Source organism: Candida tropicalis (genome assembly GCF_000006335.3).
Source record: "Candida tropicalis MYA-3404 genomic scaffold supercont3.3, whole genome shotgun sequence".
NCBI classification, from domain to species: domain Eukaryota; kingdom Fungi; phylum Ascomycota; class Pichiomycetes; order Serinales; family Debaryomycetaceae; genus Candida; species Candida tropicalis.
This window is the reverse complement of record NW_003020055.1, coordinates 235,311-250,630: the sequence shown is the minus strand read 5'-3', so window position 1 is coordinate 250,630 and position 15,320 is coordinate 235,311. Positions and strand designations below refer to the sequence as shown.

General features: G+C 29.4%; 3 protein-coding genes and 1 non-coding gene across 4 annotated transcripts; 1 reads left to right on the top strand and 3 right to left on the bottom strand. All coding sequences in view use genetic code 12, as the record gives it.

Annotated features, from left to right (window-relative positions):
• Positions 1–2,285: 2,285 nt before the first annotated feature.
• Positions 2,286–3,545, top strand: GLG2 (Glg2p; the record flags this gene model as incomplete). Its single annotated transcript, XM_002547876.1, has 1 exon — positions 2,286–3,545. One exon carries the CDS (start codon positions 2,286–2,288, stop codon positions 3,543–3,545), a length of 1,260 nt encoding a protein of 419 aa, XP_002547922.1.
• A 248-nt stretch (positions 3,546–3,793) lies between these two features.
• Positions 3,794–3,883, bottom strand: CTRG_06416. The gene has a single exon. It is a non-coding gene; the product is annotated as a tRNA-His (tRNA).
• A 6,737-nt stretch (positions 3,884–10,620) lies between these two features.
• On the bottom strand, positions 10,621–13,782 carry CTRG_02218 (U2 snRNP complex subunit; the record flags this gene model as incomplete). Its single annotated transcript, XM_002547875.1, has 1 exon — positions 10,621–13,782. One exon carries the CDS (start codon positions 13,780–13,782, stop codon positions 10,621–10,623), a length of 3,162 nt encoding a protein of 1,053 aa, XP_002547921.1.
• Positions 13,783–14,027: 245 nt separating this feature from the next.
• NGT1 (Ngt1p) lies at positions 14,028–15,041 on the bottom strand (the record flags this gene model as incomplete). The annotated part of the gene is made up of 1 exon (XM_002547874.1): positions 14,028–15,041. The coding sequence occupies one exon, from the start codon at positions 15,039–15,041 to the stop codon at positions 14,028–14,030; it is 1,014 nt and encodes a 337-aa protein (XP_002547920.1).
• Between the last annotated feature and the right edge of the window lie 279 nt (positions 15,042–15,320).

Here is a 15,320-nt window from a genome sequence, read left to right as displayed (position 1 = left end):
AGAAAAAGAAAAAGGAAAAGAAAACATAAACAAACAAACGGAAGAAGTCAAAACTAAAATTAATAAAGGATATGAATTAGGTAGAGACTAAATTGATAGATTATACATGAAGATTGATTGATTCCAATTGGAATTGCGAGGAAAAAAAAGAAATAAAGGGGGATTTAATTTATGATGATCCAATAAGTAGAAAGAAAGGAGGGGAGGCGGGGGGAAGGAAGAGATTTATTAGTTGAATTAAAGATGAGATTGAACAATAAGATGATTAGATTTTGAACAAAATAATTAAATGAATTTTAAATGATTCTGAGACATAAATAGCATTGAATATAACCATTATTGGGGCGTTTTTATTTTTATACATTTATTTATAGTATTTGTATGTGTGTATGTGTGAATGGAATTTCTTTGAAAAATAGGACAAAATTAAGATGGACAAAATTATTATTCTTATTCTTGGGAGTATAAGAAAGAATAAGAGAAAAAAAAAATACTAAATACTTTTATGGAATAATGATGAATACAATTATAATTATTTATGATTTCTATTTATATATTCTATTAAATTCATTACAATTGTGTTAAGTGTATAATTTTAGAAAAAGTGTTCTTGTTGTATTGAGAGAAAAAGTGAAATTTCGCAGCCATATATATAATGATCAAGTATGATTTGACCATTAAATGTTCTTTCTTATAAATATTAAGAATATTGACACATAATTTAACCTTTATATGATTGTAACATCAATATTTAATGCAGAAAACCTAATTATTGTGTTTTAATTAATTTACTGAATTTTAGGTTTGCATCAAACCATTAATTGTAATCCAAATGCTGTAAAAGAAATAAAAAAACATAACCATATCAAAATTTGTCACCTTAACCATACTGTTGAAAACCAGTAGTATACTTTTGTAATAGAAATTACATCTTTATTAGATGCAATATTGTTAGATATATTACTTTCTGGGTCGAAATGTGTAGTTCTAATAACAATATAAGAATTGATAAATAATATCACTATACAATGTAGATAGTTTAGTTAGTCTAAAAATCCATACCACTAGGCAATTTCTATGAAGTTTATTAATAACTCAAGAGGGATGTACCATTAGTAACACTTAAGGAAAGAAGTATTATTGAATATATTTGGTTTTTCTCAATTTCATGATTTTGTATCCAAGGATGATTCAAGAGAAATATTCATTGCTTTAATGAATTACAATATACAAGATTTGAATTTCCCAATGAAAATAACTACCGGTGTATTGAAGATTATTATCATTAGACGGCATAGACAAAAATAACTACAGGCTGAATTAGGAATGAAATAGTCCGATTATGTATTATTGGGTGTAGTGACAAATAAATTTGTCTGTACATTGTGTTTAATACGAGAAATGGAATGATTTTGTACCACGACGTACGACCAATAAGGCGGTGGGGAGAAAAAAATGGGGAGAAGGGGAGGGGGGAAGAGAGAGAGAGCAGAATACACAAACATTACACATAAAGAAAAGAAAAGGAGAAAAAAAATTGCCCGATTTTAAATGTAGTTTGAATATAAAATTTAAATTATAAAATTTAAATTAGTTTTATAGGTCAGAATTGTTTGGGTAGTTTCACACACACACGAGTGTAACAATAGGAGACTCGGAAACAAAAGAAATATTATCAGATGTAAATTCTATAAAGGGTGTCCATTAACTATAACAAAAGAACAATAAAGGCAGGACGTTTGTTATATATATATATATATATATACATGTAAATATGAAATATGTACCACACAATTAAAAAAGGAAGTTAAAGTACAATACAGATCGAACGTATGTGTTGTTCAATTAATCCGACTCAACAAAATAACTCTGTTTAATTTAATTATTGGTTGATAATTGCGTGTGTGTGTAAGTGTGTGTGGGTGTGGTCGTGTACAAACCAGAATTGCAATCACAACAACTAAAAACGTAAACAAAATTGATTATTAGGCAAACGTACACGCCCATAACCCACACACTAATAATAATTTATACGCATGAGAAATTGCTTTCATCATTAACAACATCACAACAATAAACACCCACAACAAATTTTCTTTTTATCTTATCTTTTATTCATTTATTTATTTATAAATTCCTTCCTTTCTTTCATTTTAATATCTTTACTCTCTGTCTTTTTTTATTATTATTATTAAAAAGAAAAGGTTTAGAATTACTATTAAACTATTTTAGCTGGTTTTTTATAATATCTTATTTCTTTTTTGTTTACTTTTGAATCAACAAATATGTCATTTGCTTATGCTACACTTTTGATTGGTGAATCATATTTACCAGGTGTTCTAACATTGGGTCAAAAATTAAAACAATTGGAAACAAATCATAAATTATTGATTTTATTAGATACTAGTAGCATTTCATCAGATAATATTGCATTAATTGAATCAATTTATGATGAAATTATTCCAATTGATAATGAAATCATTAAATCTCCATTAGAAAAATTAGTTGATCAATTAAATAGATCAGAATTATCAATTACTTATTCAAAATTATTATTATGGAATTTAACTAACTATGATTCAATTGTTTATTTAGATTCAGATGTTTTACCAATGATTAATTTTGATGATATTTTTGAAAATTATCCAATTGAATCAAATCAAATTGCTGCTTCTCCAGATTCAGGTTGGCCAGATATTTTTAATTCCGGTGTATTTAAATTGAAACCAAATAAAGAAATTTTCAATAAATTAATTGATTTTACCAAAGATTCAAATAATTCATTTGATGGTGCTGATCAAGGTTTATTAAATGAATTTTTCAATTTAAATTGGATAAGATTACCTTATTTGTATAATGTCACTCCAAATTATCGTCATGATTATCAATATTTACCAGCATTTAATAGATTTTTCAAAGATATTAAAATTTTACATTATATTGGTAATGTTAAACCATGGCACTATGATAGTATTTTATCAAGTGATTTAGCTAATTTTCATCAATTTTGGTGGAATGATTTTAACAATTTCTTTGGTAAAGATGCTCATTTGAAATATAAATTATTGAATTTACCAAGAGGTGAAGCAAGAAATTTACAATTCAATAAAACTAAAAATGCGTGGGAAGCTAATGATGAAGATGATGTATCCGATGATAAACATAAGAAACAAGATGAAGATGATGAAGATGAATATGTACAACAACAACCAATTTTCCCATGGGAACATCGGGAAGATAAAGTTCAACCTCAACGTATTTTTAAAAAATCAGCACCTAAAGAAGAAGAAGAAATTAAAGCTGAATTAATTGATGAAGAAATGGCTAAAAATATTGAAGCTTTTAAAGATGTTGAAATTGTTGATAAATTACAAAGACAAAAAGATGTCAAGAAAAGTCCTCCATTACTGAAAAGTTATGGATTTGATAAATCATCTTCTGATAAATCAAATTTCAATCCTGATAAATCTTTAGCAGAAGTTTCTAAATTACCATTTAAATTTTATTCCCAAGCTAAAGCCAAAAAGGAAGAAAAAGAAGAATAGACCTATTTTCTCTAATTTTAGATTGTATCTATAGATATTATTACCCTGTTGATTAATTTGTTTTTTTATTGTTTTGTTTTGTTTAGTGTTATAGTACTAATATTAATTATATATTCTTGTGATTTAACCTCGAGGAGTTTTAACTTTTAGTTAAACATGATAAAAAGAAAAAGGGATCAAAGGGGGCTTTGTTATCATTGCAGTATGAAAGGGAAATTATTACCGAGATAAAGCAAGAAAAAAAGAAATGCCATCACCAGGAATCGAACCTGGGTCTAGTCGGATTTGTTGTGTTATTGCTCCACAACGACTCGTACTGACCACTATACTATGATGGCGTATTTGTTGACACTCCAAAATTGTCAGGATTTCACATTAATCACGGTATACAAATATAACTGGAGGATTCGTAGCGTGTTTGGATAGGAAGTTCAATCCATGGTTTGATTTTATTAAACAATATGTAAAATACCTTATGAAAAATGATAATTCCGTACTCATGGAATATTTATTGTGATGTGTTATTCTATTGGTTGGTATGACTCTATATGATGTTGATTCACGTTGTTGAAGTGTTGAGTACTTCATACGTTTTTTCTTTTTTTGTTACATATTAGTTTATCAAATTGATTTACACATCAATAGATTTTCCTATGAACAAATTAATCCATATAACATCAAGATACAAGAATAACCGGATTTTTAAGCAATCTATTATTGATCATATGAAGAGGGATTTTTTATTTGTTATAAAATTTGGCAATTATTTCCCAGTAAAAAACAAAACAGAAAAAAGCAAAAAATGTACGATTACTTGAAATTCTTTTTAAACAATATGACATATTCTAAGATACGTATAATAACCATTCTAGAATAAACTTCAACTTGAAACTAGTAATGAAATTTTTTTTGATAGAATCATGTTGGTTGTCTTATTTTTTACCGCCCATTTATTCATTAAATCAGAATATTATCACATAATTCTTCTCCTATTTTTACTACTTGTCTCATATTTTGCTATTGTTTTTTTTTGCATCTTGATTAATTAAATGGACATATTTCCGATGTGGAGAGATACACACACACACACACACACAAAAGAAGAATATTTGAACAAGGGATGGACTTTAACATAAACATTGGATGACATGGATCATTTGGTGATTATTTCGTCTAGATTCATTTAGTGAGTATGTAGCTTACAAATGGAAGTAGATTCCATTAAAAATAATAGTCTTTTATATTTTGCAGTTAATTTATACTTAACATTGAAAAATAGTTAACTTTTAATAATTACCCAAACTTCTAACAAGAATAAATAACCAATGGAAGATCCAAGTTTATCTAGTTGCTTTGAAAATAATAATTATCCGTTGATGAGATGAAGTAATAACAACAAGATAATAATATTATTTCACAACTAGATATTGGATCAATATTTGTTATAATACTTATTCCAATAGAATCTGTTAATGGAAAGTCGGAGTTTATGGAAAAAATTAAACCTGAAATTGGTTGTTAATAATAATAATAATAATAATATTCTCATCATCTTGTTCTTCCACTTCTTCTTCTTCTTCTTCTTCTTGTTGTTCTCCTATTTCTTCGGGGATTTATTAATCGATTTACATACAGTTGTGAAATTTATCCACAAAGATTATTATTGTAATAATAAATATATATGCATAATGAGTTATTACTAAATTATTCTAGAAGACTAAAAAGCAAAATTGTTCAATGTTCCTATTCAATTAAATCCTTTCAAAATTCTTATTTAATATTATTATAATCTTTCTCTCTGTGAATAAGATGAACAATTGAAAACAACATGATATCTGTGAAATTCCCTAAACTATCTACTTGACTACTAGTAGTTATTCGAATGAAATTAATCTCTTCTAACCGCCATTGGTTATATCGATATTTGTTGTACTTTAATCATCTTGCATTTACGTAAGCTTTAATCCAAAAAAAAAATTCGTAGGTGCTTTTTCAAGGGAAGTTAAAGAAAGGGTCAATTTTGCAATTTAATTTAATACTGTGTGTTTCTTTATTTTCTTTCTAACGTTTCATGGACAATTGATTAAAGGAAAATCATCTATTGTTTTCAGTTAATACATGAACACCACGCCACTCTTAACTTAAAAAAGCAAAACTTAAAATTACAATCAATCAATTAAAGACAAGAATTATATATTTGTGAATAATATGGGTTCATCACTTCGGAAACAAACGGAGAAGGAGACCAAAAGATAACTAAAAAGAAAGATAACAAAAGTGCCAATAGTTAATATGATGAGTATTCCCGAAGGGAATAAGAAGGAGAAGAAAGAGAAAAGGGATACTTGCTCTATTAGACTTGGATTTAGAATTAGAGTGTACTTTTGAAAAATGTGTCTATAGTTGCTGGCAAGATTACCCCTTAAATTTTTTTTTGTCTTTTTTTTTTGCAATTATTTCGAAGAAAGTATGAAATAATAATAATTAAAATTATTATTAATCAACAATCATCTTTTCTAGAACTTCTTTTCTTCACGCCTCCAGATTCAACTCAACGGTTAGAATAACTGTAGTTTCAAGTGTTGATAATAATAATTATTTATGAATCTTTAAAGTTACGATTATTATTTAGTTATTGTTGTAGTTCCTATTTCTCCACGGCGATTTTCAATTTCTCAATTTTTGCTTTATTTTCACCCATGCACATAACCATATAAAGACACACTTGTGTACATGATATTGCTATAGAAGTAATGGATAATTGGATATGAAGTATAAACTATGCATTAGATTCTTATTTATTTGTTTGTTTGTTTGTTGAATCGGATCGGAATCAGCCTCAACAGTCCCCTCTTCTTTCTCGTCATCATCTTGATTATTTCCTAATTCAGTGATTGAGTATAACCACCAATGATTGATTTTTGAAATAGTAAATGTACTACGATGCAAGATTGATTAAAGAGCAAAAGCAAAAAAAAAAGGGAAGGAAACTTTAGGATAAAAACAAAAGTGCTACTAACCTAGATAGGTTACACATAATGGAGATAGTTTACATTACAACTATCAACAACACCTTTTGATGTTGTTGACAAAATTGGTGTGTAGTTGTTAGGGGAAGATTCTGGATTTAAAGTGAAACATTCTTCGTACTATGAAAATGCATAAAATAATAATCACTATTAAAACAAAAGAATGAAGAATGAATAATGAAGAATGCAAGTGAACTTTTGTGAATAACAATATAAGAAAAAAAAAATAATATAAGCATTACAGGCAATATAAAGAAAAACAGGAAATTTAAACATCAAGATGATCTCACAAAACAAAAGACAAGTCGAAAGCCAACAATTGATTAGTAATCGACATACGCATGTACACTCCATGGGGTAGATAGGCAGTAGGGAGAATAGGCGGTAAGAAGAAAGGACAATCGTCAATGAAATACAATCTTATTCTTTTCATTTGTGTATTAGAATGACGTAGTGCTTTATTCTTATTCAACTAAAAAAGAAAAAACATAAATGAACAACTTGATTCACTTCAAAATTTTAAAAAAGTTTATACTAAGACACAAGGGATATTTTTAAAATTAATGAATAATATTCGTAAATTGCTACAACCATCAATAATATATAATATTACCTCACTATTAATCCAAGTAGATACGATTTCAAACAAGATGATGATTAGGTGTAATTTAATGTATGATTTCATTGAAATAGTAAGTTCGATGTTGTTTCAGAAGATGTGTGGTCCCTAAGAGTAGTGATTTACGTTTTATTTTAGTTGATTTGTTATTGTTGGTGACTTGAAATTAACGAATAGTAATGCTTTCCTTTTGTTTAATTATGTGTATCATACAATATTATTTTCATGTTTCATAACCATGCATGTAAGATGACTTAAACGTATTGAAGTGTAATGAGAAATAAAATAACAACAACAAAAACAACAATAACGACTAAAACAATTATGTGTAAGTCACATACACACACACACGAACACTCCCACTCTGTGGAGTGAGTGTGGGTTTAGTGCATTTCCATATTTGACACATTTTACAGTTACTTGGTGAGGATGGATACAAATTAGGGAGAGTCAATATCACACACATAAACACATTACCCCTCATGTGTATATGTATATATATGTGTGTGTGTGTTGAGTGTTGGGTCATGCCATATACTTGTGTGTGTTTAATCCCCAACATAACTTGTTAATTATTTCTTAATTTATACATCTTTTTATTAAAGAAACGGCTATCATTCTAAGATTGGAGAATAATGGATAAAGATTATTATTATTATCATTATTATTAACTTCTGGTTGATGGATATATGTATTTATTATAAAGTATCATAGATCTTATTAAGCATAAATATGATATCTGTTGAATTCTTTAAAGAAACAAATGAAAAAGAAATGGAGATGACCCATGCTATCTTTAGAATAATAATTAATAAAGATAAACTCTTGAACTTCTCATTATTACTCGTTACATGGAATTATAATAATTAATAATAATAAAGTTTTCAAACTCGGCGAAATCATCATAAATTCCACCGTTCTTCGGAGGAATTTCAAGCAAATGTCAAACATTAATAATGTTTGGGATGGAATGGCATGGGATGTAGGATTTTGTGCTTTTAAAATGGTAAGCCCCATAAAATGTTGGTATTTTTCCGTGCTAGAAAGGGAAAAGGAAGGTAAATTCATTTAAGAGTCCTTACATTTTACATAAAACCTTGTTGATGATCAATTGGCTTCAATAAACATCGTCAATTATCAACTAACATTTCTTTTTTGACTTTTTGCAATAAATGATACGATTATAGAAATTTCTGATCCATACGTGTGTTATTCACGGTGTACGTAAGTGACGACATCTTTCCAAGAGTAAGATCATCAATATCTGCCACGTAAACCATTGAAAGTGAAAATTGGATGTTACTATTATTATAATTACTATTATTATTATTTTAGTAGTGATTGGAATTTATTATTTTAGTATCTGCATCCTTTCAAATCTCAAATTGGGTGAATAATTTATTTGCTCATATTATTTCACAAGAGTAAAATAAGAAATAACCAAAGACCAGGTAATACCGACACTACGCGATTACCACCTAGTGGATTCTAATCACCACATGATAACCAAGGACTAAACCTCAAGTGAATCAAAATTCAATGTATGTTTTATTGTTGTGTAATAGAAACAAGGATATCTTCATACATACATTATTCTATAATCCATAGTCATCTCCCATTTTCATTTGAACAATGCAAATTTTTAAACAACAGCCATGAAAAGAAATGGGAACAAATTATAATATTATACATGTCTACTCACGTATCTACACGTATCATACACGGGTTTGTGAATTCAACGCTTTCATTCATTCCCTATGGATTTTTGGGCACATTATCAATTTTTGTACTCCCACTTAAAAAACAAAAACAAAAATTGGATCGAGTTCTAGTTAAGTAACTCAAAGCAAGAACCAAAAACCCAAGCCAACTATTTCTGAAAGTGGAACAAAGAAAACAACATGGCCAATATATATTGGTTTAGTATTGGTGACTTCGGTTTAAAAATAACAACCTTATTGATTAAATAGGCAATATTATTAAACAAAAGAAGACTCAATGTGAAGTAGAAGAAAGAGTAATAAAGTTTTTAACGGCTTAAATGAGTACAATCTAAAAAGAATACAGTATTAGACGAGATATACATCGAATGTTGGGGTGTTTTAATTTCGAATTTTATAAACTATTGCCGATATTACTCTTGATATACCAATACGCTCGATCTCCCCTTACTTTGTAAACTAAAAACTATTCTATTATAAAATTGCATCGGATTATTATGTGTGTATTTGATTGCGAAAAATATTCTATGCAAACCAGATTTCCCAACAAAGGGAATCAATGGTTCCAACAAGTGAAAGAAAGAATCAACCGTGTTTAATTATTACACATTCATGTCGTACAATCACGTACAATTAGTTTAGTTGCAAAAATATGAAAAAGAACCATCAAAAATTATTATGTAGTTGGATAAATAATAATAGTAAAAGAAAACTTTTCGTGACTTAATAATACTATTATTATTATTATTATTATTATTATTACTATGTAAAGCCATATACATATATATATATAGTATGATTCTATGTATCGTATAAAATTCTTTTATTCTCCGTGATGAATATAATAAAACACGGATTTGTAATACCCAGGAAACTACATCATAATACATGATGTGAAAAGAAGAAGAAGAAGAAGAAGAAGAAGTACAAAAACAAGGCTTAATTTAATTAAGTATAATTTAACATAATATGACATGACATTAAAAGACATATACACACACACACACGCCGATGATCCGACTAAATTTTCCTATTTTCAAAAGGATTAATTCGTAAGCGTTGGAAATGGGAATCCACATGAAATTTAAGTACGTCTTTCTTTTGTTCCAACATCTAAAAGTAACAAACAATAGGAAAAGTACTTGTTTTAGTTTAACATGCACAAAACAAATAAAGGTGCATACTTTATGCATATGCACTAAGATGTAAAACCACCTATGTTAAACATATAAAAGCTACATTGTTCCTTTGAAAACGGGCTCACGTTTTTGTCTAGAAAAGTAATGACTCACCGCAATTCTGATGTAATTCTTGGTTGGACAAATTTCCGGGTGATGATTACGATGGTGATACTGCTGACCAATAAGACACACCCATTTAATTCAAGCGCTATTTGAATATCAACACGAACGATGATTCATGAAACAGAATATGTAATATTGATTAAATGATATTTTATTTGTGAACACCATAGACATAAACCTTAAGCCCATTCGTGAGTTATAATAATATTATATTCGGAACACTCAAAAAATAATAAAAGTTAGGTTATACATTAGGCGGCTAATTTTGTACGTGCTTTTGTTGATAGTTTATTATAACCCAAGATTAAATGTACAGTGCATCCCACCGAGCTAAGTAATTGTCCTAGAAATAATCAGCATGTAAGAGATGCTAATAATTGACCATCCCGAAATAGGTGAAAATCAATTCATTATCTGCTCTTTTCTTTTCTTTTCTTCAATTTGTCTACTTATATTTTCATCAATTCTAGATACTCCCAAATTACCAAATTTATCACTTGTTAAAATAGTATCAGAATCAATTGGAAACATAGAAATAACTTGTCGTTTAATTATATCATCTGCAATGGGGATGAATTGATTTTCTAAATTATCAAATTTGGCAAAAACTATTGATGATGAATGAGAATCAGATATGATTATTCGATTTGATTGTGGGATGATTTTGATTATATTTGTTAGGAAATTAATTACCGTTGTTGATTTTTTCAATAATTGTTTTTGACCCAATTCATATAATCTTATGATATTCTTACTTGCTACTAATAGTTTGTTGTGGAAATTGGATACAACTTGTGGGATTTCTTCAATTTCTGTCTTGTGCATAAACTGAAGGGTTTTGTTTTTACTTACTTTAAATGTAAATAAATATGATTTACCATGGGAATTAGGTAAAAATGTCTGATTCGTAGTTATACCAATTATAATATATGGGGAGTTTTTATCAAATTTAACCATTGTTGAAGATACTATACTTTCATTGGATTTAAATTCAATGCTTTGTAAAACTGTATTTAGATCATTAGTTGCAAAAACTTGTAAACAACTACTCCATGATTTTGGTTTTCTTTCATATCCAAATGTTTCATAATGTTCTTCATCAATAGTTTCTTTGATATCCCCATTAATACTACTCTTGTATGGACCTTTGATATTATACTCTGTTTCTGCTACAACTAATCTATCTTCATAAGTTAGCAATTTCCTTGGTGTATATCTTAATTTAGTCTTTGCTATAGTGAAATCTCTCAGAGGATCAAATAATCCTTCATCTTCTTCTGATCCAAGGGTAAATATAATTAAATCATTACCTGAAATTGCCACGATTGCATCACCTCCAATGTCTTCACTCAGAAATGAACAACCATCAATTAATGATACAGAAATGTCTAATAATGGAGTGGTTTTGAATTCATGCTTATAATAATAGCCAATCCAAGATTTGGAAGAAACAGCCAACACCCCAGTGATTTCTTTATTAATTTTCACAATGTTTAACTTGACAGGTTTGGAACCTAGATATTTAATTCTACTATCGGATAATTTCCCATTAATTGGATCAATTTTAATTCTTGCATAAACTCCATTATTCATACCAATATGGACCATTAAATCTTTCCCAAGTTTAATCATCTTAACACTTGAACAATTTGATGATAATGCTTGAATGGATTGAATTTCAAGACAATTTTGCTGTTTCAAAGAAACCACCTGAATTGTTTCATCTGAACATCCAATGATTGCAAATGGACTCTGATGATGATTGTTAGTATGTTCTTCAATAGCTAGAGCTGTTGTTGAACTGGAAAGTTCCAATCTTTCTTGATATTCAATCAATTGATCATCCAAATGATCAATTTCAAAATAGACAACTTCTAAATTGGATAATGCAATTAATACCTGTTGATTATTTGTAGCAGCGTGGGTAATTGTTATACCTGCTGGTGGAAGCCAATCTGTTATTTTCTTCTTTTCACCATTAATTTGTCTTACATGTTTGATACCATTAGTGTAAATTTGCACTACTGAATTCTTCCCCACTTGTTGAACAGCAATAGTTGGTTGATCTAATACAAATTCGGAATCTTCCACATCTTCCACAACTTCGCCAATTGACAACACTAATGTTTTGGAAGACAACGAGGATGAAATAACCAAATATTCATCATTTTCAGATTCAAATGATAATTTTGTGGTAAATATATCAGTTGGTATCACAGGTAATGGAGATTCAACCATGGTGGAAGTGGGAATTCCATGAGTGACTGTTTTCAAATATGAATGAGAAGATAAAGTTACCAATTTAGAGTCTATAGATTTTGCATCTAGGATCGGACTCAATGTTTCCAAAGTATCAATCAATGCCAAGTTTGTCAAACTTTTGAGATCAAATGTTATAACTTTGGTAGGCTTGATCACGCTTTTGTAATCATCGTAATCAGAAGATTTTATAATCAAATCTGTCTCAGTTAATTCATCTCCTAGTTTTTCAAATTGATATAATGAACGATTATTATTCAAAACATTTGCAAATAATAACCCACTTTTGAAAATGTTTAAACTGATACACGGAAGAATAGTATCGAAATAAGTAATGGTAATATCTCTGATGATCTCTCTATCTGAATCATATTCAATAACCAATTTAAATAAATCACCTAAAGTATTTTGAATCAAAACAAAAAACTTTTGCTTCTTTAAAATATGAGTAACATGGTTGACAATTATTGAATCCTCATTCCCCTTTCTTCTAGGTAATGGAAGATAAATTCTTTGTGAGGAGTCGAAGTTTTCATAAAACATCCAGTTCTTACCACATACCATGATACCACCAACAGGTCCTGGTAAAGAAATCAAATGGTTTGCATCCTGCGGGGGCTTTTCCAGAACTGATGATCTCTTCTTAACTATATGATTCAACCCTCTATCTAGTTCATAATAGTTTAATACAATTTCTTTATCCTGATTAATTTCAAGTGCAGCGAATAAAGGATTCCCATGATCAGTATTCAATGCAACTGTTTCCAATGTCAACACTCCTTTACTAGTGGATTCCAAAGGTGAACTCAACTCTTTTGATTCAATTTTATAAATTAGTTTATTTCTTTCCATGGCAGATACTAAAATACATCTATTTTCTGGATCAATAGCTAAATATTCACCAACATATGATCTGTTCCATCCATTTTTAGTCATTGATTCTTGTCCTTTAGAAATAAACCTTTCCTCTTTTGTTGAATATTCTAGTATTGATATATTTCCTGAATCACTAGTAATCACCAATGAGTCATGTTTTTCTTCAATACTTATCTTTTCAACTTTGTTTATAGTACCAAGTAAATTTTGAGATGTTTTAATTTGTAGTTTTCCAGAGTCAGGAAGTATTTCATAAAGTTGTAATGTGGTTGATGATACTAGGATCAATTGTTGAGGTTTCTTTTTCCTATCATCATCATTATCATCATTGATCGATGGATAAAATTGGCCAACAATAGATTGGGTGTAATGAGACCCAGGTTTCAAGGTTAGATTATACAAATATAAAGAATCATCATTAATCAACATGATTGTCTATGCTTGTCGATGGGGGATCTTGACTGGTGTGATTTTCATTCAGTCGATGAATATTTTTTTCTTTTTTGTTTTGGTTCGGCCAAGTCAAATCATCGCGATAGAGATTTTTCGAATTGGGCGGATTACTGCAAAAACCTGTTGGCCCCCTCTGCGAGCGCACGAGCGAGTGAGAGATTGAAGAGCCATTTGAATCATGAATATTAAACAACAAACATATCATTTGCTTACAACACAGTCTATTTACTTTCTACATATTCGACTTTAGACTTGACAACTTCTAATTCACCATCATCAACAATACCACCCATGTCGTCATCTTCAAAAGCAGTGGTATCTGAAATCATAAAGAAAATAAGTGGCACGGCAATCAATAAAGAACCTTGAACCAAAGCCCAAGAGGAAGCAAACATGCTCATATAAGGAGTATGAACTGCATCCAATCTCCAGGCAATAGCAGCACCGGCTGATTGAATACCTTTATAGAAACCAGCATAAAGGGAAGTTTTCTTTGGATTGTTGGACATAGCTCCCATAATCCAAATTGTAAAAGTTTGGAAAATAGCATCATAAACACCATAAAAGATATAAAGAAACATTGGACCAATATAAGCACCATCAGTGTAATCTAATGGATGAATAGATGGAGTATCAGATTCAACTTCATCACGAGTGAAACCCAATTGGAATTTCAAACCTCCACCCCAAATAGCCAATCCAGTAATGAACAAAATGGCCCAGCCAATCTTTGCTCTCATAGAACGTTTAAATTTCTTGAAATCTAAAATATAACCCAAGACAATAGCACCCAACATTTGAGCTAACCAGTACAACAATGAATTCAATGATCTAGTTCTCAAATTGAAACGACCATAATTGACATTATTGAATTGATAAGTATAGAACCAATTAGAAGCAAAAAACATTGGGAACAAAAATAAAATCCTTGGATCTTGGATCAAAGTTCTCCAAAGTCCAATTAATTCATCTTTCCAATTTGGATGTTTTTTAGCAACGACTCTAGTACCATCAGATTTCCAAACTTTAGACATTGGTAACATGAAAAATGCAACACCAGATCCACAAATCATCAAGACGATAAAGGCAATGAAAGTACCATCATTTGCGGCAGATCCAACATTTTCAATATTATCAGCCAATGGAATAATTGAACCAATAACTGCACCCAAGTTGAAAATAACCCAAAAGATCATAATTGCTCTACCTTTTGTTTCTTCAGTTGGGTAAGACATGATGATGGCACCTTGAGCAGCCCCATAAAATAGCAGCACAAATACCCAAGAATGCCTCGGCAAAAATAACAAAACCTTTTATTTTCATTTATGATTAAATGATAATAAAGAGGCAGCATAAATAGCATAACCAACACCACCAAACATTAAAGAAGCTCTAACACCAATGGTATTACAAATAGTACCAGCAAAGAACCCAATAGTTGAGAATGTGATATATAAAGAAGTCATTGCCGTGTCAGCAACCCATTTATCACTAATAGATGCACCAATACCAGA